We start from the raw sequence: 27,414 nt of genomic DNA on the forward strand, positions 1-27,414 counted from the left end.
GCAAAGTGCCTGAAATATTGTGCCAGTGCTTTGGGAACAGAATATAAAACACTCAGACAGAGCACGGAATGGGTCAGGGCCCGTAATCCCTAGAAACTCATTAGTGAAGATCAGAGAGAAATTTGTACCAGACGAACCTAATTCATTTTCTGTTTCTTTCACTTCTCAGTTTATTTGCTTTGTGTTCCCTTAGGTTTGAGCCAGGTCTTTTAAAAATTTCTACTAATTTCAGCTGAAACAAGTGAAAGGATGTACATCTCTTCCTGAGCCAGAGTTTTAATAGGAAACAGGATTCCTCAGAGAGCATGTGAAGCAGACACCTTAAAAAAAATCCAGAGGGAGCAGCACCAGGCTCCTGCCCACCTGGAGAATCTCCTTCTGCTGCTAAAACGTTGCAGATTCTTTATGCTGTTTTAATAGAAGAAGAAATTTCTGTAGACTATTGTGTCTAGAGATAAGCAATGTAGAAGGAGGCAGAATGGCTGGAGAAGAAAAGGCCCTGGTAAATGAGTGCAAAATCAATGTAAATCTTTCAGGACCAATGTAATGCTTCCAAGTGTGATAATTTTTAAATCTTGTAAGGTCATTTAAATTGGTGTATTACATTTTTCTTCTAATCTTTTCCCTCAAGGATACACATTCATTTAAATGCTAAGAGGTAGTCCGATGGCAAAACAACTTCATGGTTATGAATACAGCTTGATAAAGTGTAGTTGATACTATCCACACATTATTCTATACATATTTAAGGTTTGTAATTGTTTGTCCTCCAATGCAATAAAATTCTCATGTTTGCACCAATCAAAGAATACTTACATATGTCTATCCTCATATTGAAAAATCATGCCTTTGAAAATGCCTTAATTTTCTGCAAGCATCTAAGATATCTTTGAAATTTCTACCACTCACATATAGTTCCAAGCTACGTGTTTGCCTCAGCATCTGCACAAAAGCCACCACACATAGAAAGCCCTGCTTGGACCACTGCCCACAGGGATTCTCAACCCTGGAGTCTGTGCCCAGATTAAACAGTCAGAACAAATCCTTTTGCCAGGAGTCTGAACATCATCCTCAAAAACGACATGTATCTCTTTCTATAGAAATATCTAGTTTACTGTAAACTAGATATTTATTAGCCTGAGGCTGAGCACCTGATTGCCTGTTCTTCATGGAAAAGCAGCCGCTGCAGTTGTTAAAAGCTATTCTTAAGAAATAATTCATCTAACCAGTGAGCTATGACTTGGTTGATTGCACAGCTATAAAACAATTTATTGCTAGTGTGGTGTATATGGTATCTATTCACCACTCTTTAGAATTTTTTCCATATTGTTAGGTTTGTTCCCACTCATTTTTCTACAATTATCAATAAAATTATAAATATACAGTTGTACATCACTTAACAATGGGGATACATTCTGAGAAATGTGTCATTAGGCGATTTCGTCATGATGCAAACATCATAGAGTGTACATACACAAATATAGAAGGTGTAGACCTACTACACATGTAGGCTATAAGGTATAGCCTATTGCTCCTAGGCTCCAAACATGTATAGCATGTTACTGTACTGAATACTGTAGGCAACTGTAACACAGTGGTAAGTATTTGTGCATCTAAACATAGAAAAGGTACAGTAAAAGTACAATATTATAATCATATGGGACCACTATCATATATGAGGTGTGTTGTTGACCAAAACTTCATTATACAGCACATTACTGTACATATATACACAAATCTATAACACAAACACTCCCCCATGCCACACACACACACACACACACACACACAGAAAGACACACAGGGGTATACACCAATCCAGTGTTTTTCTAGGATGGAACTAAAGTCTCTCCTGACTCATAGAGTCCTTTTTCTCTCCTGACTCTTACTTAGAGTCCTTTTTTTGTGATCCTTTCTGCCTTCTGTGGATGAACAGAGTCAAACTCTGTAAAATATTTGAAGAGATATATTCTGAGCCAAATATGAGTAACCATGGCCCATGACACAGCCCTCAGGAGGTTGTGAGAACATGTGCCCAAGGTGGTCAGGAAGACCTGGGATTGATAGAAAGGGAATGTTCAGGTTAAGATAAAGATTGTGGAGACAAAAGTTCTTTTGAAGTCTTATAGTGGCTGCCCTTAGAAACAATAGGTGACAAATGTTTCCTATTCAGATTTTAGTTAATCTCTTTAGGATTGGGAGGGTCAGGAAGAAAAAGATCTAGCTTCGTTAATGGAGATTCTTTACAGAAGCACATTTTCCCCCACAAAGGACGCTTTGCAGGGCCATTTCAACATATGGCAAAGAAACACGTTTTGGGGTAAAATATTTATATTTTCTTCCTTGTCTCATAATGTTATGCCAGAGTCAAGTTGGAAAGTAAGTCACGATATATAGGGTTAAATAAAACCCATCTGATGAAAATTTATGATTTGTAGGGCATGACTCTCCAGACCCCTTAGATAGGAATTTGGTCAAGATTAAAACATCAGAGTTTAGTCCTCACTTATATGTTGCATTTCTGTTTTGTAGATATCTATCTTACCTCTTCTACCAGCACTTGTGCTCCCTTAAGAGCAAGATCCACCCCCAATTATTCTTGGGATCATCTGAATAGCCAAATAAATACTTGTTAAATGCACACATAACTGAAAGAATAAATAAAACCACTGAATATGTACAAAGCTAAATCCTTTCATCATCATGTATAATTCTGTATAATTTTATGAGTGTCTAAGATAAGCTTACTAAGCAGTGCCGGACTGGCAAAAAAAAGGCACACACACACAAAAAAAATAGATGAGGGGAACCAACTCTACAAGGTTTACTTAATTGCAATTATACCAATAAATGAATTCCCTGTGGCAGGAAAGCATACCAGAAAAACAAGAGTAAATGTCAGTTATCTTTCTTCAACAGCAGAATTTGTGAACACAGCTTTATGGCAATACCTCACAATATTGATTTTAAATATTTTTGAAATACCACAGGCTATGTGAGCATTATTAGCAAATGTGATGACCATTCTCAGTGCCAAGTAATGGATGTACTAACCCACAGAGTATGCAGGTACTTAGGAATAGAGCTCTGTCATAAATGCCAAAGAAAGCACAATGATTTCAGGAAAAGACAACAAAATGACTTACCATAAGAGGCAACTGATAACTGAAATCACCAGCAATTCTGTGTTTCATAATCTGTCATATAAGACACTTAAAGTGACACAAAAATGAAAACAAGAAAAGGAAACCTCATCCTTCCCTAACATATTTGGCAAAAAGTATTAGATGTTTCATGTGTTCATGTTAATAGTTATAAAATTATTTTTTATTTAATTCCCATTCAACAGAACAGGCAACTGGGGGAGAAAGACCCAGCACTGAGTTCACCATTAAAATCAAATGAAGGGCATATTCCATGGAATACTCTTTTCCATGTCATCTCCACTGTGTATCAGTTAAGTGGCTCTGTCATTGAGGCAAAGTTAAATCAGAATCCAAAGCATTTCCAAGAACAAAAGCCAATACTCATGCCCATTCTTAACACAGAGTGAACATTCATAATCTCACACTACAGAATCACAAATAGCAGGAGACAGTTCAAGCCTATCACACTCTTCTTGATCTTTAACATCATATACCACACAGCAGCAACCAAAGGAAAAATCACTCAAACTTGGTTTTATAAATATGGCCTTCTGATGGGATTTTGCTAACTTGCGTGCTAGAAGGACTAAGGAAAACTAGGAAGAAGCCTATGAATTATTCAATGATGTCCACTATAACACAGGAAAAGGAAGAAAATCCTACTGCCTTTCTAGAGAGACTAAGGGAGGCATTGAGAAAGCATACCTCCCTGACACCTGACTCTATTGAAGGCCAACTAATCTTAAAGGATAAGTTTATCACCCAGTCAGCTACAGACATTAGAAAAAAACTTCAAAAGTCCACCTTAGGCCCGGAGCAAAACTTAGAAACCCTATTGAACTTAGCAACCTCGGTTTTTTATAATAGAGATCAGGAGGAGCGGTGAAACAGGACAAATGGTATAAAAAAAAAAAAGGCCACCGCTTTAGTCATGGCCCTCAGGCAAGTGGACTTTGGAGGCTCTGGAAAAGGGAAAAGCTGGGCAAATCGAATGCCTAATAGGGCTTGCTTCCAGTGCGGTCTACAAGGACACTTTAAAAAAGATTGTCCAAATAGAAGTAAGCCGCCCCCTCGTCCATGCCCCTTATGTTGAGGGAATCACTGGAAGGCCCACTGCCCCAGGGGATGAAGGTCCTCTGAGTCAGAAACCACTAACCAGATGATCCAGCAGCAGGACTGAGGGTGCCTGGGGCAAGTGCCAGCCCATGCCATCACCCTCACAGAGCCCCAGGTATGCTTCACCATTGAAGGCCAGGAGGTTAACTGTCTCCTGGAAACTGGCACAGCCTTCTCAGTCTTACTCTCCTGTCCCGGACAACTGTCCTCCAGATCTGTCACTATCCGAGGGGTCCTAGGACAGCCAGTCACTAGATACTTCTCCCAGCCACTAAGTTGTGACTGAGGAGCTTTACTCTTTTCACACGCTTTTCTAATTATGCCTGAAAGCCCCACTCCCTTGTTAGGGAGAGACATTCTAGCAAAAGCAGGGGCCATTATACAACTGAACATAGGAGAAGGAACACCCATTTGTTATCCCCTGCTTGAGGAAGGAATTAATCCTGAAGTCTTGGCAACAGAAGGACAATATGGACGAGCAAAGAATGCTCGTCCTGTTCAAGTTAAACTAAAGGATTCTGCCTCCTTTCCCTACCAAAGACAGTACCCCCTTAGACCCAAGGCTCAACAAGGACTCCAAAAGATTGTTAAGGACCTAAAAGCCCAAGGCCTAGTGAAATCATGCAATAGCCCCTGCAATTGCAGGTCTAGAGGCCGTTGTCCCTCTAGACCCAGCTGTACCTAACCCTTATACTCTGCTTTCCCAAATACCAGAGGAAGCAGTGTGGTTTACAGTCCTGGACCTTAAGGATGCCTTTTCCGGCATCCCTGTACATCCTGACTCTCAATTCTTGTTTGCCTTTGAAGATCCTTCAAACCCAACGTCTCAAATCACCTGGACTGTTTTACCCCAAGGGTTGAGGGATAGCCCCCATCTATTTGACCAGGCATTAGCCCAAGACTTGAGCCAATTCTCATACTTGGACACTCTTGTCCTTCAGTACATGGATGATTTACTTTTAGCCGCCAGTTCAGAAACCTTGTGCCATCAAGCCACCCAAGCGCTCTTAAATTTCCTTGCTACCTGTGGCTACAAGGTTTCCAAACCAAAGGCTCAGCACTGCTCACAGCAGGTTAAATACTTAGGGCTAAAATTATCCAAAGGTACCAAGGCCCTTGGTGAGGAACGTATCCAGCCTATACTGGCTTACCCTCATCCCAAAACCCTAAAGCAACTAAGAGGGTTCCTTGGCATAACAGGTTTCTGCCAAATATGGATATTCCCAGGTACAGCAAAATAGCCAGACCATTATATACACTAATTAAGGAAACTCAGAAAGCCAATACCCATTTAGTAAGGTGGACACCTGAAGCAGAAGCAGCTTTCCAGGCCCTAAAGAAGGCCCTAACCCAAGCCCCAGTGTTAAGCTTGCCAACGGAGCAAGACTTTTCTTTATATGTCATAGAAAAAACAGGAATAGCTCTAGGAGTCCTTACACAGATCCAAGGGACAAGCTTGCAACCCATGGCATACCTGAGTAAGAAAATTGATGTAGTGGCAAAGGGTTGGCCTCATTGTTTACGGGTAGTAGTGGCAGTAGCAGTCTTAGTATCTGAAGCAGTTAAAATAATACAGGGAAGAGATCTTCTTGTGTGGACATCTCATGATGTGAATGGCATACTGACTGCTAAAGGAGACTTGTGGCTGTCAGACAACCATTTACTTAAATATCAGGCTCTATTACTTGAAGGGCCAGTGCTGTGACTGCGTACTTGTGCAACTCTTAATCTAGCAACATTTCTTCCAGACAATAAAGAAAAGATAGAACATAACTGTCAACAAGTAATTGCTCAAACCTACGCTGCTTGAGGGGACCTTTTAGAGGTTCCCTTGACTGATCCCAACCTCAGCTTGTATACTGATGGAAGTTCCTTTGTAGAAAAAGGACTTTGAAAAGTGAGGTATGGAGTGGTCAGTGATAATGGAATACTTAAAAGTAATCCCCTCACTCCAGGAACTAGTGCTCAGTTGGCAGAACTAATAGCCCTCACTTGGGCACTAAAATTAAGAGAAGGAAAAAAGGTAAATATATATACAGACTCTAAGTATGCTTACCTAGTCCTCCATGCCCATGCAGCAATATGGAGAGAAAGGGAATTCCTAACTTCCAAGGGAACACCTATCAAACATCAGGAAGTCTTTAGGAGATTATTATTGGCTGTACAGAAACCTAAAGAGGTGGCAGTCTTACACTGCCGGGGTCATCAGAAAGGAAAGGAAAATAGAAGGAAACCGCCAAGTGGACATTGAAGCCAAAAGAGCCACAAGGCAGGACCCTCCATTTGAAATGCTTATAGAAGGACCCCTAGTATGGGGTAATTCCCTCCAGGAAACCAAGCCCCACTACTCAGCAGGAAAAATAGAATAGGGAACCTCACGAGGACATACTTTCCTCCTCTCCAGATGGCTAGCCACCGAAGAAGGAAAAATACTTTTGCCTGCAGCTAACCAATAGAAATTACTTAAAAACCTTCACCAAACCTTTCAGTTAGGCATTGATAGCACCCATCAGATGGCCAAATTATTATTTACTGGACCAGGCCTTTTCAAAACTATCAAGCAGATAGTCAGGGCCTGTGAAGTAAGCCAAAGAAATAATCCCCTGCACTGCAGGCCATACATTTCAATCCCTGTATCTTTAATCTCCTTGTTAAGTTTGTCTCTTCCAGAATCAAAGCTGTAAAACTACAAATCGTTCTTCAAATGGAGCCCCAGATGCAGTCCATGACTAAAATCTACCACACACCCCTGGACTGGCCTGCTAGCCAATGCTCTGATGTTAATGACATCAAAGGCACTCCTCCCGAGGAAATCTCGACTGCACAATCCCTACTATGCCCCAATTCAGCAGGAAGCAGTTAGAACGGTCGTCAGCCATCCTCCCCAACAGCACTTGGGTTTTCCTGTTGAGAGCGGGGACTGACAGACAGGACTAGCTGGGTTTCCTAGGCCGATTGAGAATCCCTAAGCCTAGCTGGGAAGGTGACCACATCCACCTTTAAACACAGGGCTTGCAACTTAGCTCACACCCAACCAGTCAGATAGTAAAGAGAGCTCACTAAAACGCTAATTAGGCTAAAACAGGAGGCAAAGAAATAGCCAATCATCTATCACCTGAGACCACAGGGGGAGGGACAATGATCGGGATATAAACCCAGGCATTCAAGCCGGCAACAGCTACCCTCTTTGGGTCCCCTCCCTTTGTATGGGAGCTCTGTCTTCCCTCTATTAAATCTTGCAACTACAAAAAAAAAAAGAAAAATATCTTAAAAACTTCACCCTAATGCTACTTAAACAATGTATTTCCCAATTTTTTTCTGATCGATGATAAAAGAAAGAGACAAAGACATTGGCTTCAGTATGAGGCCACCAGACTCCCAAGAATATCATTCAGTCACCTGAATGAAGGCACACTTGTCAGAAATGACTTTCTCCTGAAATTCCCGTTATCAGTAAAGAAGAACGCAGAAGGGGACAGAACTAGAAACCCCAGATAAGGAAAGAGAGATAATACCACTATCTCTTCAGCAGAGGAAATTAAGAGACACTGCAAATAAATACTGGAATTGTTCTCTGAGGACAAAAACAACCATGATATTAAATACACACATACACATGCATGCACACATGTGCACACATGAAGGCAGGAAAATGGATATCTCTGAAATAGATTAAACAATGAGTGGCAAAATAATGACAGCTTTCTGCCCCATGTATGGTGCCTGGCTGGGAAAAAAATGTCAAAAACGCAATCATTTAAAAATCAAATATAAAGACAGACAAAACAGTCTTAGAAAAGCAAATAAAAACTGTCAGAAAAGAAAAAACCTGTAGTTAAAGGATATATTTGGTTTTGTATTTTAAAAAATTAAGTTATTAAAGAAAGTTAAACATAGCTTCTCCATTGGATTTTTTTTTTTTTTTTTGAGATGGAATCTTGCTCTGTTGCCCAGGCTGGAATGCAGTGGTGTGATCTCGGCTCACTGAAACCTATGCCTCCCAGGTTCAAGTGATTCTGCTGCCTCAGCCTCCCGTGTGGCTGGGATTATAGGTGCGTGCTACCATGCCTGGCTAATTTTTTGTATTTTTAGTAGAGGTGGGGTTTCACTGTGTTAGCTGGGATGGTCTCGATCTCCTGACCCCCTGATCCACCTGCCTCGACCTCCCAAAGTGCTGGGATTACAGGTGTGAGCTACCATGCCCAGCCAAGAATTAAAAATCTCTATGTTAAAGGTAATTCTCCAGCAAGTCAATTACTATGAGTTTGTTTCATAAGGTCTATAATAAGTGGGCCTTTTGAAACAAATGAGGAAATGGGGATTTAATATGGTTTGGTTGTGTCCCCACCCAAATTTCATCTTGAATTGTAGCTCCCATAATCCCCATGTGCCGTGGGAGGGACCCAGTGGGAGGTAACTGAATCATGGAGGTGGGTCTTTCCCATGCTGTTCTCATGACAGTGAATAAGTCTCAAGAGATCTGATGGTTTTATAAAGGGCAGTTCCCCTATACAAGCTCTCTTGCCTGCTGTCATATAAGATGTAACTTTGCTACTCCTTTGCCTTTCGCCATGATTGTGAGGCCTCCCCAGCCATGTGGAACCTCTTTCACTTTATTAAACCCCTTTTCTTTATAAATTACCCAGTCTCGGGTATGTCTTTATTAGCAGCATGAGAACAGACTAATACAGGGTTGAGATAATATCATGAGATTATACGCAACACTCAACATGCATGCCCACAGAAAGATATTAAATAAGACCAATCGGATCAAGAATTCAAGTTCCCCAGATGAGGAACACTGGAATTGCTTTTTTCTTGCAGAAGAGCTAACCCAGAAGAGTCCAAGCAAATTCAGTGTTCCTGTCACTGTATTCCTGTCTCTGTGTGGTCTGCACCATGGCAAGCACCAACTGGCTCCCCATTTCCCACTAGCTGGAAGGCCCAGATATTGACTTCCAAATATTAAGGGAAGAAGTGCGGGGGGTAGGAGGGAGGACCATCAAAGACTTAATCACAAGATCTGAGAAATCTCTGTTTTTATATTCTTATCTCCCATATGTTCTTAGAAACCTACTATCTGACACAAATAGACCCACAATAGATTTTTCTGAATATGGAACTGCCAAAGCAACAACCTTCCATTCTACAGAATTATTATTACCACTTCAGAGCACAGATTAATTTCCATCTTCCATGGGGGTATACAGAAAGAATAAAATAAAAGTTTGATTTATTTAGAGTAAGAAGATATCTTCAGACACATTGCTAACATACAGAAAGCGGGACTTCTTTAAGTAGGTAAGAAATATTAGTACTAAAATATTTTAAAGAGTTAACCCACATAAATTCCAAGTATGTTTTCAAGACTAATCAGAAATTTTAAGTTGGCATTTTAGAGCAGGAAAGACACTAATATTCAACAAGAGAAGAAAATCAACCTATACAAAGATCATGTCCAAAAATTAATTTATGCAGTTATAAAATATGTATAAAATTTGTCATTATCCCATTTTGAATAAAAAGAACATGTTTGTTATGTTTGTATTTCAAAGCTGCTAAATACAGCTCTCGTAGAGGTATGCCTGAAATGAGTATAAGGCTTTTATCATTGTGAGAATATTTATCCCTAAAAAAAAGTCATACATAGAAATCAAATGTAACAGGCAAGGTGAAAAATAAAGCATTATCCCTTCAAAAATCAAACTGCATTTTTGCTGACAAGATAAAAGCCACTGAAATATGCACAAGGTGGCAGGCACTTATCAAGGCAGGCTTTCTTCAGTGACTAAGAAAAGGAAAACACACCAAAACTTCTCCCACTCTACCAATTCACATCACTCAGGTAGCATGTCTGTCTTCACAGACAGCTGGCAAACTCCTCAGAAGCAGACCCCTGTTACATGTTGAATTGTGTCCCTCAAAATGGTATGTTCAAGTCCTGACCGGTAGTACCAGTGAATGTGACCATATTTGAAAACAGGGTCTTGGCATACATAATTAAGATGAGGTCATTAGGATGGGCCCTAATCCAATGACTGGTGTTCTTAAAAAGCGAGGAAAACTTGAGCACAGAGACACAGAGGGCCATGTGAATAGATTGGAGTCATGCTGCCTCAAGCCAAGGAAACCCTGGGGTTCCTCCCCTAGAGGCTTTGGAGAGAGCAAGCCCTGCCTATACCTTGACTTCCAACTTGCAGGCTCCAGACTGCGTGAGAATAAATTTCTGTTGTTTTAAGCCACCCAGTTTGTGGTACTTAGTTATGACAGCCCTTGAAAACTCATACCCCCTCTCAATCATCATGTTGTAGAGATGTGAGAAGCAGGGAAGAAGACAGGGTGCAAGTAGACATCATTTTTAGACTGATTTGGGCTGTTAGTTATCTCTTAAAGGATAAACAGAGCTGCGGATTCAGAAATTTCCATAAAGGTTCATTCTTCTTTGGTGTCTAATGTCTAACAAAGGATGTCCCTTTCCAAATCCCATGGAGAAAAGTACCTCATTTCCCAGAGAAATGCTCCTGCCCCCTAGTGAAAAAGGAAGATATTAAAATAACATATAAACTCATCACAAAGACTAAAACAAGAAAGGCTGCTAACCTGACGTAAGTAATACAGGGTTCTAGATAAGAAAAAAAATTACCTGCCTCTAGGCATAAGCTTATGGAAGAATTAAAATGTTTCACCCAGTCAAAGCTTCAAGCTGCACTTATATTCCCGGGCAAGGTAGAAAAACATGCATTGAAAATAGAGGCCTCCAATACATCCAGGAGTCTAGTAGGTTGATTTGTTTAAATCAGTGTAGTCAATTCAGCTTTCGGAGGACTAGAAGCACCAGCATAAAACTAACAGTGGTATTATTAACGTATACTAATTAAACATAAGTTGTACTCCTTGGCATTTACGAGTAAAAATGTGCTAATTCAAAATCCTAAGCCCAACAATGTAGCAAAAATAATATCTTTTGACCAAAAATATTTTTGTAACCCATGACAAGGATAATTTAGATCAAAAACTAACAAAATATATTATCAAAAAGTAGCAAAATTGAATTGTGTAGAAGAAAAGAACTAAAACCCCAGGACACCTTAGGCATGTCAGAAAATTCTAACATATTTCAATACAACTGCCATCATCTACTAAATTTAGAAAGTTACTGCAGTTTCACAAGTATGGATTATTCACAAATATTTTTTTTCTCTCTGATTTAATGAGCCCTGCTGGGTAAAGCTGTCATGTCTAACTCAGGTTAATTTAGGGAAACCTGCTTTTTCCAGATGGTATCAAGGAGAGCAGACAGTTAATATGAGACGCTAAACTCAAAGTCATACAGTATTTATCTTAATGTGGAATGCAAGAGCTGTTAGCCTTTGAGCCCACTTTGATCTGTTTCTTAAACCAGGCTTCTACTGTGGAATTCTCCACACTGCTCCTAAAATGTCATGTTCCTCTGTCAGCAGCCAACCAGTGTTACCCAGAAAGTCTGCACCAGAGTCAGCTGCAAACCTAGCTCAACCTCCTTCCCTGCTTTAGACAAAAAAAAATAATAGCACATCCTATGTCTTTTACTGCAGCAAACACATGGCTAATTGAGTACCCAAAAGCTTACCAGTGTTCCAGATTAGTTTAAGAAATTCTGCACTATAAATCTCTGGACATTTTGTATCTCCAGCCAGGAACTATTCACCTGCCAAAATGCTGATTAATTACGTGACTATGTGTCATATTTCTAGTCTTATTTGTTGATAGGCAGCCGTGCCTCAAGTTTCTTTTACATGCTCAAAGCCAATGTCTTGGAAAGTACAATTTGGCATGAATTTCTTGGTCTTAGTAAATAAAGAAACTGCCTATCTCCAAATAGTAGCACAGACTAACCCAGAGATGTTACTAAGGGAGAATAACCCAGCATTAACAACCAGAGCAATGCTGTTAAAATACACCCCACATTAAAACTTGCAACCAAGAAAATCTGGTGGGGAAACTCAACATCTCCATCTTAACCTAGTATTCTCAATCCAGCTTGAATACTGAAATCATCTAAGGCAGTCTTTTAAAATGCTGATGCCAGATTCCACCCCCCACCATCTTAATCTGAATCACTGGAGAGTGATTCAGGCACTGGGATGTTTCAAAAGCTCTCCAAGGTAACTCTAATGGTCAACTATAGTTGAGAACCACAGATCCATAGCAGAGTCAGCAAGCTCGCTCTATAAAGGGCCCTATCATAAATGTTTCAGGCTTTGTGGGCCACTGAGTCTCTGTCACAGCTTCTTAATTCTGCTGCTATGGCACAAAAGCAGCCACACACATATGAAAATGAATTAGTATGGCTGTGTTCCAATATAGCTTTATTTATGAACACTGAAATTTGAATTCTTATAACTTTTCTATGTCACAAAATATTATTCTTCTTTTGAATTTTTTTTCAATCATTTCAAAATGTAAAAACCATTCTTAGCTTACAAACCATTCAAAAACAAGTGGCAGGCCAGATTTGGCCCAGGTGTAGTTTACTGTCCTCTGATCTATACTGCAGATTGAATATACTCCTACTTAATTCTTTCTCAAAAACACTTGCTCAGTGACTCACTCAACCAGTCCTTGAAAAGATCCCCTTCAAAGCATGAATACCTTCAGATTCAAGTTGGTCCAGGCCATATGAGGCAGCTGTATTAACGCGAGTAATAGATGGAACAACAGTTCTTCTCTCAGAGGACGCCTCCGAAGCAGGAAGTGCAGGGGAAATGCTGGGTTCCCCCACCATTATTCCAGGGGCTGTCACTGGAGATCCCAGAACTGGTGTGAACTCCTCATTTGGCCCTGTGACTGTGTCCATTTGTTCTGCCAAACACAACAGACAGGACTTGACCCACAAGATAATCATTATGGCAAATGTAAGCAAGTGCTTTCACTTTTTAGGCAAGAAATGATTAAACCAATATCATACAATACAGCAAGTTTGGCACTTGGGTCAGCTCTCCTTTCCCATATCGTATTAATCCAACTCCCCAAAGCAAAGACTTTCAGGAAAATGTATTGTCTTACAGGAAAATGTATTATCTCTAATCAGAACTTTGTTTTTAAATTTTAATCTCCCATTTATTCTATTGGCAATATTATGGATGTTGTAAGATTTTATATTTTGTATTGCCAAAGATAAAATAATGAACAAAAATATATTAAACTGTATTTCAAAGACTACTTTGGAAAGACCGAGCGTCTTTCTCAAAATCAAGTCATAGAGTAAGAGCCTAGATCTGGGTCTGGAATGTCAATTTAAAAGCAGCCAAATATAGCCCCAGGAATTCCCAAGTCCAGAGACTCTAGAACAGCAGTAGCTTTCACATAGATTTGAAAACTTCACTGCCTTTAAGAGATCAGCGCATTTGAGAGCCTCCTATATAGAAAGCACTTTGTAGACATGATTTCAAATTCTTAAAATAACCTATAAAACAGATAGGCATTATTTAGAGGTGAACAAACCAAAGCTTACTGAAGTTAAGAAACTTAGCTTGAGGCTACAATATTAGTGAAAGCCAAAGTTGCGATTCAAATTCAGGTCCATGCTTTTTTCACCTCACCCCCCCGGCTCCTAGCAGCAGAGTTGCCAAACAGGAAGAGCCTTCTCAGGGGGTCTGGCCTTTGAGGACCCAGAGGTGAGCCACCAGGAGACCTTACTTACAAACTAAACCCTTGTCCTTTTTTTTTTTTTTTTTTTTTTTGGCACGGAGTCTCGCTCTGTCACCAAGCTGGAGTGCAGTGGTGCGATCTCCGCTCCCTGCAAGCTCCGCCTCCCGGGTTCACACCATTCTCCTGCCTCAGCCTCCCGAGTAGCTCGGACTACAGGCGCCCGCCACCACGCCTGGGTAATTTTTTGTATTTTTAGTAGAGACGGGGTTTCACCACGTTGGCCAGGATGGTCTCAATCTCCTGACTTCGTGGTCCACCTGCCTCAGCCTCCCAAAGTGCTGGGATTACAGGCGTGAGCCACTGCGCCCGGCCAACCCTTGTCCTTTTAAGGCTCTGCCACACCTCTTCAAACAAGACAGAGTTCACACCCCTTTCCAGGTAAAGGTGTGTGTGTGTGTGTGTGTGTGTGTGTGTGTGTGTGTGTGTGTACGTGCACGCACGCGCGCGCTGATGGCAATGTCGGCTGCCTCACTCATTCTATTCCTAGTCCACTTAACAGAAGAGATCCACCCCCAAAACAGAGTCCAATATCCTCCCTTACAGACCTTCCACAGTGGGAGCAACTTCAAAAGACAAAGGGACGACTGTAGTTGAAATTGTAGTGGCCAGAGGCTCCCATCTTCTTGACAGCTGGGTAACACCAGGAACGTCAGACACAGGAGAGGGGTCCTCCTTTTCTTCCTCAGTCTTGCCACTGTCTCTGATAAGCTCGAGGGTAACAACCTGCTCTTGTGTCACCATGGATAAAGTGGCATCTGGCTCTTGAACAGCTGTTGTCATCTCTTGAGTGATGATGCCTTAAAGGGGGCAAAACATTTAAAAATAGACCAAATCCCTATTTAAAAAAAAAAAAATCATGATATGATTAAAAACTTGGTGGGAGGGGAGCAGATGCTATTTCAGGAACTGGGGAAGCAAAGAGAGAACTCAGAAGTAAAATGACAGTAAATAAATGTTTTCTCTGTCACGCTTTCAGTAGCTGTGAATCAATCTACAACAGAGATAAAGAAGTTCATGGAAAAAGCTAAAATGAAATCTAAAACAAAGTAGGAAGATCAATTGCTGAGCTCCCTTTCAGGCACATGTTTGAATGTCAATATAATCAGTTTGTTAAGAAACAAATTATACAGAACTAAGTTACACTCAAAAACTCTCAGAAACATTTGTATACAGTGTATTAATTTTCACATTTGCATTTCTGGAGGGTCAAGGGAAGCTCACATTTTAAAATAAAGGAGTAATAATTACAATAACTAATATTTACTGAGTTTCTATGTTAAACACCATGCGAAGTGCGTGACATACAGTATCTTAAGTATGCATCCTCCCATATGTACTACAGGGAGATAGGTACTAATATCATTCCACAGAAGCTGCATCATAGTGCTCAGGAATGCAGGTTCCAGAGCCAACCTGCCTTAGTCACTTACTAGCTGTGTGAGCATGAACAAATTATTTCACATATGTGGGCCTTGAGTTTCCTCAGCTATAAAATGGGGATAATAATAGTATCTATCTCACAGAGTTACTACAAAGATTAGATAACACAAGTAAAACACCTAGTATTTGGTAAGTATTCAATAATTACCAGCTATTATAACTCCACTTTACAGAACTTAGGTTTAGAAAAGCTAAGGAGCATGCCTTTGTTCACATTGCCAGCACCCTTAACCACTGTACTAACTATGCCCAAGGAACAACTTGGAGAGGCCTCTGTAGAAGGTGTGCATTTGCTTTCAGATCAGAAAAGGAAATGAATAGAACTGGCAGGGTATGACATTATCTGTCACAGGTCCATTTTCTTTACAACATTATAATTCCCTCAAATACAGTATTAAAGACTGTTTATAATAATACTCTGCTTTCTCTTCAGATCATATAAATGTTTTGCCTTCAACAGACTACTTATAAGTCAAGATTTGCCCTCTTCTTATGAAGGGGCTATGCTAGAAATTTCAAACTCTGTACAGAACAACTACTAAAAACTTAATTTCTTGAAAACCTTATTGTCTCTCTTTTTTAAAATATTAGTTCTAGATACTAAGTATTTTAGCAAGATCAGTAAGTTATACAATGAAAAATAACATTCTAGGGATAGCTTTAAAAGGGTTTCTCAAAGTTTTATTAATGACAGGCCGGGTGCGGTGGCTCACGCCTGTAATACCAGCACTTTGGGAGACTGAGGCGGGAGGATCACAAGGTCAGGAGTTCGAGACCAGCCTGGCCAATATTGTGAAACCCCATCTCTACTAAAAACACAACAAAATTAGCCGGGGCATAGTGGCACATTCCTGTCATCCCAGCCACCCGGGAGGCTGAGGCAGGAGAATTGCCTGAACCCAGGAGGCGGAGGTTGCAATGACCTGAGATCACGCCACTACACTCCAGCCTAGATGACAGAGGGAGACTTCGTCTCAAAAAAAAAAAAAAAAAATTTTTTTATTAATGACATCATGGCATATCCTATTACTTTAAAAAAAAAGTTGCCTTGTAAACAATGTATTTGCTTTAAAATAATGTGTATTTGTTTGTTTTTCACTATAAGCAGTTCCTTTTCTTGGTACTCATCCAGTTAACACTATTTTTCCTTTTGAATTGAAGAGATTTTTACGTTTGATGGATTAATATACCTGGTTACAGGCAAACAATGTGAGTTAGGGTAAGGTTCTCACATGAGCTTCATATTTGCACTCTATACCATTGTTTGAATTTTGTCTCTCTTTTTTTCCTTTCTCCAATATTACTGTAAATCCCTAGAGAGCCAGGATTCATTGTCTTTCTGTACCTCTAGCACATAGGGCAATGCTCTGTTTGCCACAAGAAGACAATAACATATAGTTTTACCATTTTAAGCAGTAGGTGTTCTCTATGTTGCCCTCATTTTTGAAAGAATAATGAACACTTTTGAGAACATATATACAAAAATAAATATGCAGGCGCTATTTGTAATTTTATGAAATAGCAAGAAATGTCAAAATGCATAGTATCTTGAATAAATAATTGCTGTTAGACAAAGAAAAGTGAGAACTAGAAATAGTAATAAAATTTTTTAAAATAAACTTTAAAGTTTCCTAACATCTCTCATTCTTCCTACTTCATGTAGGAGAAAAAATAATTATATAGTATTTTTAAAACCTGATCTTCAGTTGAAGCAGCTAACTGACTCAAAGGACTGACTATCATCTCAACATACCCATCTGTTAATAATATCTAAAAACACCAAGAAATCATTGCATATTCTGAAGAAGATAATGTCCTAAGTGGTCCCTGGACTCTAAATGATTAGCATTTAAGTTGTTTACTTCAGAAAAAATACTTACGATCACCTGAAAATGAGTAGTAAAACATTTTGGCTATTCTATAACAACGGCTGTCAATAATTGCAATCTTTCCCATTCCTTTTAACTCTATGGGACAAAAAAAAAAGTAAAACAAAAGTAATAACTCGACTGTTCCTCTTGGTACAAAGAACATTTAGAAGTTGTTTGATTGATTTTGGGTAAGGTAGGCAATCACACTGGATAACTCCAGTCTGAATGGTTCTATATCCTCATTTGTAAATTAATTGAAAACATATTTATCGAGTTCCTACTATGTGCCAGGAATTGTGCTATGTGCTAGAAATTAAAAGAAGTGGCCTTTTAAAAGATTATAATTTGCTGAGGCAATTATGACTAAGAACCATATTCAAAAACCAAAATAATCAGGAAGTTACCAATTCCATTTTACTTTTTAGGCTGTACTAATAGAAGCTAATAAAGTTTAGTACATAAGAATCATGGATTCAATTGTGCAGTGAACAATCTGGGGCTATATGACTTAATGCTCCAAAAGTAAAAGTTCTATGAAGAACTGAAGTAAACTTGTTGCTCAGTCATATCTAAGGTCTTCATGGCCATGTGAACCCAACTCCATGTAAAAACCAACTTACAAGACATTTTATGGAAGCTTCTATGAAAACTGAACAGCATACTGGGTCTTTAAATAAAAATGAATTAGACATGTAAAATTCAATCTTTCTTTTGTCATTTATCAAGTGATCTTTCACCATTTTAATTCAATCTCAACACCTTATAAAACATATTACTGATTTGATATTTTCTATTAATTGGGCTACTTGGCTGAAGTAACACTTTGTACATGTTCCAAAACAATTTGGAATGAGCATGTATACATTACACTAAGCTTTTCCTTCCCAATGTTGTTATCTGTCCAACTACCCATAATAAAAGAAAACCATTATCCATCAACAACAAATAGAAGGCTTTCCAGCTTATAATATTCACGGATGCAAAGGCCAAAAGAAAGTAGAAAATGCAGAACCAAGCAAGCAGATGATTTATCTTCCACCCTACCCCCTTCCTTATTTCTAAATGTTTTCTTTTTAGGAAAACAAAGTTAGAAAATTCATAGTTAATACTATGAGATAACTGCAGTACTTACCTAAAGCTTTTTTTGTAAGAAATGTAAGGGATGTGAGCATATTTTACAACAATGTGTATGTAAGTATCCAACATTATTACAGTTTAAACATATAGCTAATTCTTTCACATTTTCTAGTATATTTATACATTTTCATAGTAAAATGTTTGAAAAATATTAGTCTAAAATAAAAATAATAGTATCAGGGTTTTTCAACCTCAGTGCTATTAACATGTTAGCTGGGATAATTCTTTGTTATGGGGGGCTGTCCTACGTAGTCTAAGATATTTAACAATATCTTAGCACCCCTCAGTTCTAACAACTAAAAATGTCTCCAAACATTGCTAAATGTCCCCTGGGGGAAGGGGAAAGCAAAATAAAACTATCCCCAGTTAAAGAACACTGGTCTATAGGCAGGATTTATATTTGGGTGTAATTTTTTTTTCTTTTTCTTTTTTGAGAGGGAGTTTCACTCTTGTCACCCAGGCTGGAGTGCAGTGGTGCAATCTTGGCTGACTGCAACCTCCGCCTTCCCAGGTCAAAGTGATTCTCCTGCCTCAGCCTCCTGAGTAGCTGGGATTACAGGCACCTGCTACCACGCCCAGCTAATTTTTGTATTTTAATAGAGATGGGGTTTCACCATGTTGGCCAGGCTGGTCTCGAACTCCTGACCTCAAGTGAGGCGCCTGCCTTGGCCTCCCAAAGTGCTGGGATTACAGGAATTGGGTGTAATTTTTATATAAAATAGATGATGTATTTGTATGCTTCTGCTTTTCTTTTTATTTTTTAAATTTCATTTTTTTATTCTTTTTCAGAGAAGAGGTCTCACTATATCACCCAGGCTGGTCTCGAACTCCTGGGCTCAAGCAATCCTCACACCTCAGCCTCCCAAAATGCTGGGATTATAGGCATGAGCTGCTGCACCTGGCCTGCTTTTCATTAAAACTTCAACCTATTTCTAAATTGCCATTAAAAAAAAAATTGAAAGTTTCCAAATTAAACCAAAGTTTGTTTTTCTTTTTCTTTCTTTTACCTTTCATTGTATTTCCCAACAGTTGGTCTGCCTCAGACTCATATTCAGAGACAGAAACAGTGGTTTCTAAGAAAAACAGGGCATCGTTTTCCTTGGTGGATTCCGTGAAGTCTCCCGTACTTTGGAGCAAGTTCACAATGGAAACTTTCACGTCTTCCATCAGACTTGTGGGGGTAAAGGAACTTTGATCGGTGAAAGCAGGTGATCTCTCATTCTCATGCGCTATTAGCAGGGCTGTGCCTGTGTGTGTTTCCCCTTCAGGCAGCCCCAGAGCCACCTGTGCAGCCTCTGTCCAAGGCTGGCCTCCTTCCATACCCTCATGGCTTACTTGTGCTGTCTGAGACATCTCCGTTCTCACCTGAGTCTCTTCATTGTCTCCAAGCTTGGGGGTCCTTATCTGGCTTACACTCTCTAATTTGGTGTCATCCCACTCATCACTTAAGGCAGAGGCAGCTGGAACAGCTGTGCTGACACTCACTGTGACTTCTGGGGCTCCCAGCAGACTATCAGTTTCTGGCTCAACACTCAGGGTGTACTCGGAAGTTTCGAGTGGTTGCTTGGTGGCAGCAGCCTGGGTGTTATCAGCTGTCATCTGCGAAGGCTTCTCCTTATCAGGGGTGAGGCTTCCAGGCTCAGTGCCTGCTGTGGACTCAGCACCAGGAAAAGAAGTTGTCCTGTGGTCTGTGTCTGCTTCAAATTTCTCAGTCTTTGGATTGGTGGTTAGCATTTCCTTAGTATTCACATAGGATGAAGGTGAATGTCCCAAACCAACTCCTTCCTGACTTTCAGTTGCAAATGATTGATTATCCATATACTTCAGAAAACCTTTTGTGGTTTCTGTGATCTCTTCTACAATGGGCTGAAAGTTAGTGCTTGTAAGGAGTTCCTCCTTTTCATCAATAGTCAGAGAAGGAGTCGCAGTGATAGCAATGGTTAATATGGCCTTGGCAAGTCCACTTTCAGGAGATATTCTCTCTGGCTGGCTGGAACCAAATACTTCTTCAGCTGAGGGGACACCTGACTCAGTAGCAGTGGAAACACCAGGGCGTTCAGTCTGCGTTAGCCCAGCTTGTCCAGGCTGGGTTTCTTTGTTAATCGAGAATGCTTTATTTAATGATGTTGCCAATGGTCCTGCTGACACCATCATTGGATCTTCAGAGACCACCAGTTGGGGAGTCTGCTTTGAGGTAACGGAGCTATTTTCTAGGTCATCGGTGTTCATCTTATCGGACTGCCCTTTTTCCGCATGAACATGTGCTATCTCCCTCCTCCTTTCTATTTTGGGGAAGGCCAGACATTGTGTGGCAACGTTGAAAAGCAGAAGGCTACAGAAAGCCATACAAATGTGCAATACAATCGGTCCACTCATAGTGGAAGAGAAATGGCACGTACACTGGCAGAGTTGACAAGTCCAGTAATTGAATCCTGCAGAAAAATAAAGCATATCAAACTGTCATATAAATACATGTTGTAAATAAGTCTCCTTAAATTAAACCATAAGTAAAATAATCTCCTTGATTTTATAATACACAGAGATGGTAGGTAGGAGAGGACTGTTCTATTTCTTTGTACCTTTGAGACATGGATAACCCAGTTCATTTTTCCCAGCTGAATTTTGCTGATTTAACTTGAGGTTCCCTAGAAAAAGGTACACACAGTTCAAGTATTAAGTTCGTTGTTTCTTAAATACCTACTTGAAATAATTTACCCTTGAAGTCACATTTGCAATATTCTCTCCAAATTCCTCTATTAACCATGTAGTCAAATGACTGTAGAAATAGCAACATGTCGGCCGGGCGCGGTGGCTCACGCTTGTAATCCCAGCACTTTGGGAGGCCGAGGCGGGCGGATCACGAGGTCAGGAGTTCGAGACCACGGTGAAACCCCGTCTCTACTAAAAAAATACAAAAAATTAGCCGGGCGTGGTGGCGGGCGCCTGTAGTCCCAGCTACTCGGAGAGGCTGAGGCAGGAGAATGGCGTGAACCCGGGAGGCGGAGCTTGCAGTGAGCCGAGGTCGAGCCACTGCACTCCAGCCTGGGTGACAAAGCGAGACTCCGTCTCAAAAAAAAAAAAAAAAAAAAAAGAAATAGCAACATGTCCAAGAAATAAAAAGTAAGTCTTACACATTCATTCAAATAACTTTTTAAGTGTTGCCACAGTCTGAATGTTTGTGGCCCCCAGAATTCATGTGTTGAAACCTAATCAGCAACATGGTGGTATTAGGAAGTGAGCCCTTTGAGAAGTGATGACTTCATGAGGACAGAACCCTCGTGAATGGGATTTGTGCCCTTATAAAAGAGACCCCAGAACCAGGCACAGTGGCTCACACCTGTAATCCCAGCACTTTGGAGGCCGACATGGGTGGATCACCTGAGGTCAGGAGTTAGAGACCAGCCTGGCCAACATGGTGAAACTCCATCTCTACTAAAAATACAAAAATTAGCTGGGAGTGGGAGTGGGCGTGGGCACCTGTAATCTCAGCTACTCAGGAGGCTGAGGCGAGAGAATCGCTTGAACCCGGAAGGCAGAGGATGCTGTGAGCTGAGATCGTGTCATTGCACTACAGCCTAGGCAACAAGAGCAAAACTCCATCTCAAAAAAAAAAAAAAGAGACCCCAGACCAGGCGCAGTGGCTCACACCTGTAATCCCAGCACTTTAGGAGGCCGAGGCCAGCAGATCACTTGAGGTCAGGAGTTTGAGACAAGCCTGGCCAACGTGGTGAAACCCCATCTCTGATAAAAATACAAAAATTAGCCAGGCATGGTGGCACACATCTGTAATCCCAGCTGCTCGGGAGGCTGAAGCAAGAGAGTTGCCTAAACCTGGGAGGCGGAGGTTGCAGTGAGCTGAGATCATGCCACTGCACTCCAGCCTGGACAGAAGACTCCGTCTCAAAAATAAATAAATAAAATATAAAAGAGGGCCAGGCGCAGTGGCTCACACCTGTAATCCCAGCACTTTGGGATACCGAGGCGGGCGGATCACCTGAGGTCAGGAGTTCAAGACCAGCCTGGCCAACATGGTGAAACCCCGTCTTGACTAAAAATACAAAAAAATTAGCTGGGTGTGGTGGCGGGCATCTGTAATCCCAGCTCCTTGGGAGGCTGAGGAAGGAGAATCGCTTGAACCCGGGAGGCGGAGGTTGCAATGAGCCAAGATCGCGCCATCACAGTCCAGCCTGGGCGACAAGAGTGAAACTCCGTCTCAAAATAAAATAAAATAAAGAGACCCCCAAGAGCTCCCTGGCCCCTTCCACCATGTAGGACACAGCAAAAAGGTGCCTTCTATGAACCAGAAAGTGGGCCCTACCCAGACACCAAATCTACTGTCACCTTGATCTTGGACTTCCCAGTCTCCAGAACTGTAAGAAATAAACTTCTGTTGTTTATAAAAATCCAGTTTATTATACTTTGTTATAGCAGCCCAAATGGACTAAGAAAAATGGGTTTGAAAGCCCTAAATATCATCATTAAATGCTGAATACCAGTTACTTTTAAGAGTTTTTTAAAGTAAGTAAATAATTTTCAATGAAAATATGTCTTTTAGCTCTTTTTCTTCAGCAAGGCGGCCGGGCTGCAGACGCAGAGATGCAGATCTTTGTGAAGACCCTCACGGGCAAGACCATCACCCTTGAGGTCAAGCCCACCGACACCATTTAGAATGTCAAAGCCAAAATTCAGGACAAGGAGGGTATCCCACCTTACCAGCAGCATCTGATATTTGCTGGGAAACGGCTGGAGGATGGCCACACTCTCTCAGGCTACAACATCCAGAAAGAGTCCACCCTAAACCTGGTGCTGCACCTGCAAGGTGGCATTACTGAGCCTTCCCTCCGCCAGCTCGTCCAGAAATACAACTGCGACGAGATGATCTGCTGCAAGTGCTATGCTTGCCTGCACCCCGGTGCTATCAACTGCCGCAAGAAGAAATGCGGCCACACCAACAACCTGTACCCCAGGAAGAAGGTCAAATAAGGCTCTTCCTTCCTCGAAGGGCAGCAGCCTTCTGCCCAGGCCCCATGGCCCTGGGGCCTCAATAAAGTGTCCCTTTCATTGACTGGAGCAGAAAAAAAAAAAGAAAAGAAAAGAAAATATGTATTTTAAATGCTTAAATCATTTGTTATTCTCTGCCACAACTATAAAGATTACAGGCAAAACATGTTTTAAAATTTAAGGATTAGAAAAGGTTTAAGAGTTAAGCAAGGTTAATAGTTTCAGAAAAAAACAAAATATACCTTAAAATTAGCAATCTTTATTGAATACCCATTATTATAAGATAAAAAAATTATTGTAGTATTTGAAATAAACTACTCACATTCTCATTACAACTAAAACTATATTAAAATTGTTAATTTTCCCCTAAATTTAAGGGTTTCAGTTCTTTTTTTAATCTATTTTGCTGAGTAGGGCCTTTTCTTTTCCCATCATCAGAAATTTCTCAGAGATGCTGCAAGTTTTCTAGAAAATTAAACCTTGAAACTAAAATTCTAAAATAAAAACCTCGACTTCATACAGTTTACATTTTTTTCTTTCTTTCATGTCTAATCATTCAATGATCTAAGTTAAGCAAATGATGTGCACATGTGAAATTTAGAAATTTCTTTTCATAAGGCCTTCTTCCCTTAAGGAGTTTCAAAGCTTCCATGTGTTATCTCATTTATTCTTATAGGTCCTTTCAAGAAAGAAGAAAGGTAAAGTCCTCAGGACATGATCTACACTGCTGAAGACAAAAAGAAGCTGGAATTTTCCTTCCCTCCTCCTTTTTTTGTTTCTTTTCTTTACTTTTCTCTTCTCTTTTCTTTGATTTTTCTTTTCTTTTTGAGACGGAGTTTCACTCTGTCACCCAGGCTGGAATGCAGTGCAAGTCAGCTCACTGCCACCTCCGCCTCTTGAGTTCTTGTGCCTCAGCCTCCCGAGTAGCTGGGACTACAGGCGTGCACCACCATGCCCGGCTAATTTTTGTATTTTTATTAGAGACGGGGTTTCGCCATGTTGGCCAGACTGGTCTTGAACTCCTGACTTCAAGTGATCCACCTGCCTCAGCCTCCCAAAGTGCTGAAATTACAAGTGTGAGCTCCCCTCCCCTTCCCTTTCTTCTCTTTTTTTCTTTCCCCAGGCTGGACTTGAACTCCTGGGCTCAAGCAATCCTCCTGCATCAAGCTCCTAAGTAGGTAGGACTACAGGCACACACCACCACAAGGCACAAGAAGACTGACTTCTTCTACGTGAGAAAAAAAGGAATCCATGGATTTAGAGCTAAGGCTTCCTGCCAACTACCACCACCACATGAGTGTACCATCTTGGAAATGGGTCCAGCAGCCCCAGTCAACCCTTCAGATGACTGCACCCCTGGCTGACATCTTGACTACACCTTCTTGAAAGACTTTGTGCCATAACCACACAGCTAAGTTACTCCCAAATTCGTGATGCATAGAACTGGTATAAAATAACAAATATTTATTGTTATTTCAAGCCACTAAGCTACGGGGTAATTTGTTACACAGAAATCTTGAGTCCATGATGCTGCAGGGAAATACAGGAATGGAATGACAGCACGAGTACAATAGTGTCATGTGCAGAAAAGAAACAGCCTATCAGGGATTACAAATTTAGCTGAAGAAAACTGAAGCCAGAGATGACTAGAAGAAACATAAGTCCCCAAACAATCTGCAAGGATAATGAGACGGGTGCTAAGTTTCCCCATATGCTGATGGGGGTTTGAAACAAACATATCTGAATATTAAATTACATGCTGGTAGCTAGCATTGTTTTTGTTTATTTGTATGTTTATTTTTGAGATGGAGTCTCACTCTGTTGCCCAGGCTGGAGTGCACTGATGCCATCTCGGCTCGCTGCAATCTCTGTCACCCAGGTTCAAGTGATTCTCCTGCCTCAGCCTCCCAAATAGGTGGGATTACAGGTGCCCACTACCACGCCTGGCTAATTTTTGTATTTTTAATAGAGACACGGTTTCACCATGCTGGCCAGGTTGGTCTCGAACTTCTGACCCCAAGTGATCCACCCACCTCAACCTCCCAGAGTGCTAGGATTACAGGCATGAGCCACCGTGCCCATCCTCTTTTTTTTTTTTTTTTTTTCTGAGACAGAGTCTTGCTCTGTCACCCAGGTTGGAGTTTGATGGTGTGATCTCAGCTCACTGCTCCCTCCACCTTCCAGGTTGAAGTGATTCTCCTGCCTCAATTTCCTAAGTAGCTGGGATTACAGGTGCCCACCATCACACCCAGCTAATTTTTGTATTTTTCGTATGGACAGGGTTTCACCATGTTGGCCAGGCTGATCTAGAACTCCTGACCTCAAGAGATCCACCCACCTCAGCTTCCCAAAGTGCTGGGATTACAGGCATGAGCCACCACACCTGGCCACACTGTTCTTTTTAAAAAAGAGAAAATGGCAAAGTTATTTGATAAAGAGGAAATAGCATGTGCCACAGCATGTCAACATTCTGGACATTAGTTATCACTGTACTTTAGATGAGCCAGGATGCACTCTAGTTCATAGCCAGGTAACAGATCACTGAATTTGGCTTGATGCCTCTATTTGCCTTCCTTAAAACAAAAACGTAATGAAGGGGCCAGGTGCAGTGGCTCATACCTGTAGTCCCAATACTTTGAGAGGCCAAGGCAGGAGGATCATCTGAGCCCAGGAGTTTGAGACCAGCCTGAGCAACATGGCAAATCTCATCTCTACAAAATGAGCCAGGGACACGCCAGTAGTCCTAGTTACTCAGGAGGCTGAGGTGGGAGAATCACTTGAGCCCAGAAAGTCAAGGCTGCAGTGAGCCGTGATCATACCACTACACTCCATTCTGGGAGACAGAGAAAAGACCCTGTCTCAAAAACAAACAGACAACAACAACAACAAAAAACATATGAGGCCTGGCTCAGTGGCTCACGCCTGAAATCCCAGCACTTTGGGAGGCCGAGGTGGGTGGATCACGAGGCCAGGAGATTGAGACCATCCTGGCTAACACGGTGAAACCCTGTCTCCACCAAAAATACAAAAAAATTAGCCAGGCGTGGTGGCGGGCGCCTGTAGTCCCAGCTACTCGGGAGGCTGAGGCAGGAGAATGGCGTGAACCCATGAGGCCGAGCTTGCAGTGAGCCGAGATCGCACCACTGCACTCCAGCCTGGGTGGCAGAACAAGACTCCATCTCAAAAACAAACAAAACAAAAAAAAAATATGATAGCTGTGAAAAAAGAGAATTGACAGTCAATGAAATTACACCTTTGGATTTCTGTTCAGACAAACTGACCTACTAAATTCTATCTGTATAGTCGAACAGTCATAAAAGCTATAGAACTCTGTGGTTCATTTCTGATCTGTTCAGATAGCTGCCCCTTCCTAAACAAATACTTTTTCTATTCAGTGAAATCTTACTAAACGTGTGGCCTAAAACCTTGGCCCACATGATCCCATACTTCTGAACAAAAATCTGAAAACCCCAGGCCATCATGAATAGTAATAGAGTTTAGAGGGACTTGGGCTGGCATCAGAAAAATGATTCCTGAATCTTAGCTTTATTTACATTAAAACTTGCTATATGATACTGAGCAAGTGGCCTCAGTTTCTCCTTTGACAAAATGAGGAATTAAAATAATCATTGAAATCCCTTCTTCATCCATGATTTTATTCTCATACCTCACCTATATGACATAAAATAAAAATACAAATATTTCTATATTCCTATAATGTTGCTATCAACTAGGAAAGGCACTCAAATGGTGGAGCAGATGCTTTATGTGCTATGTGTATGTTCTGGAGTCATGTGGACTGAGAGAAAAATTTTACAAACAAATCAGATCAAGGGAAGAAGGGATAAATAATAAAGACTTAATACAGCCCCACTGCCTTTCCAAAACATAATTTTCCTTCCAAGTTTTATTTTCATCTGTATCTTGGGTTTTAGAATTTTTGCGTGAAGGGAATTCTGCTATTGCTCCAAAAGACTTGCCTTCTGTGATTGTCAGCCACCTGCTTTCTAAAT

General features: G+C 40.9%; 1 protein-coding gene and 1 pseudogene across 3 annotated transcripts in view; one reads left to right on the plus strand and one right to left on the minus strand.

Annotated features, from left to right (window-relative positions):
- Positions 1-27,414, minus strand: part of ARMH4 (armadillo like helical domain containing 4) — a 146,950-nt gene that overhangs the window by 112,407 nt on the left and 7,129 nt on the right. For all 3 annotated transcript variants that reach the window (XM_055361904.2, XM_055361905.2, XM_055361907.2), the window contains exons 2-4: positions 19,408-20,832; positions 14,498-14,749; positions 12,894-13,103 (exon numbers count right to left, since the gene is read on the minus strand). In XM_055361904.2, coding sequence (XP_055217879.1) covers positions 12,894-13,103; positions 14,498-14,749; positions 19,408-20,776 — 1,831 coding nt within the window. In that variant the 5' untranslated portion in view covers positions 20,777-20,832. The remainder of the gene's footprint in view (positions 1-12,893; positions 13,104-14,497; positions 14,750-19,407; positions 20,833-27,414) is intronic.
- LOC101142830 (ubiquitin-ribosomal protein eL40 fusion protein-like) lies at positions 22,964-23,383 on the plus strand (annotated as a pseudogene).

Source organism: Gorilla gorilla, chromosome 15 (genome assembly GCF_029281585.2).
Source record: "Gorilla gorilla gorilla isolate KB3781 chromosome 15, NHGRI_mGorGor1-v2.1_pri, whole genome shotgun sequence".
Lineage (NCBI taxonomy): Eukaryota > Metazoa > Chordata > Mammalia > Primates > Hominidae > Gorilla > Gorilla gorilla.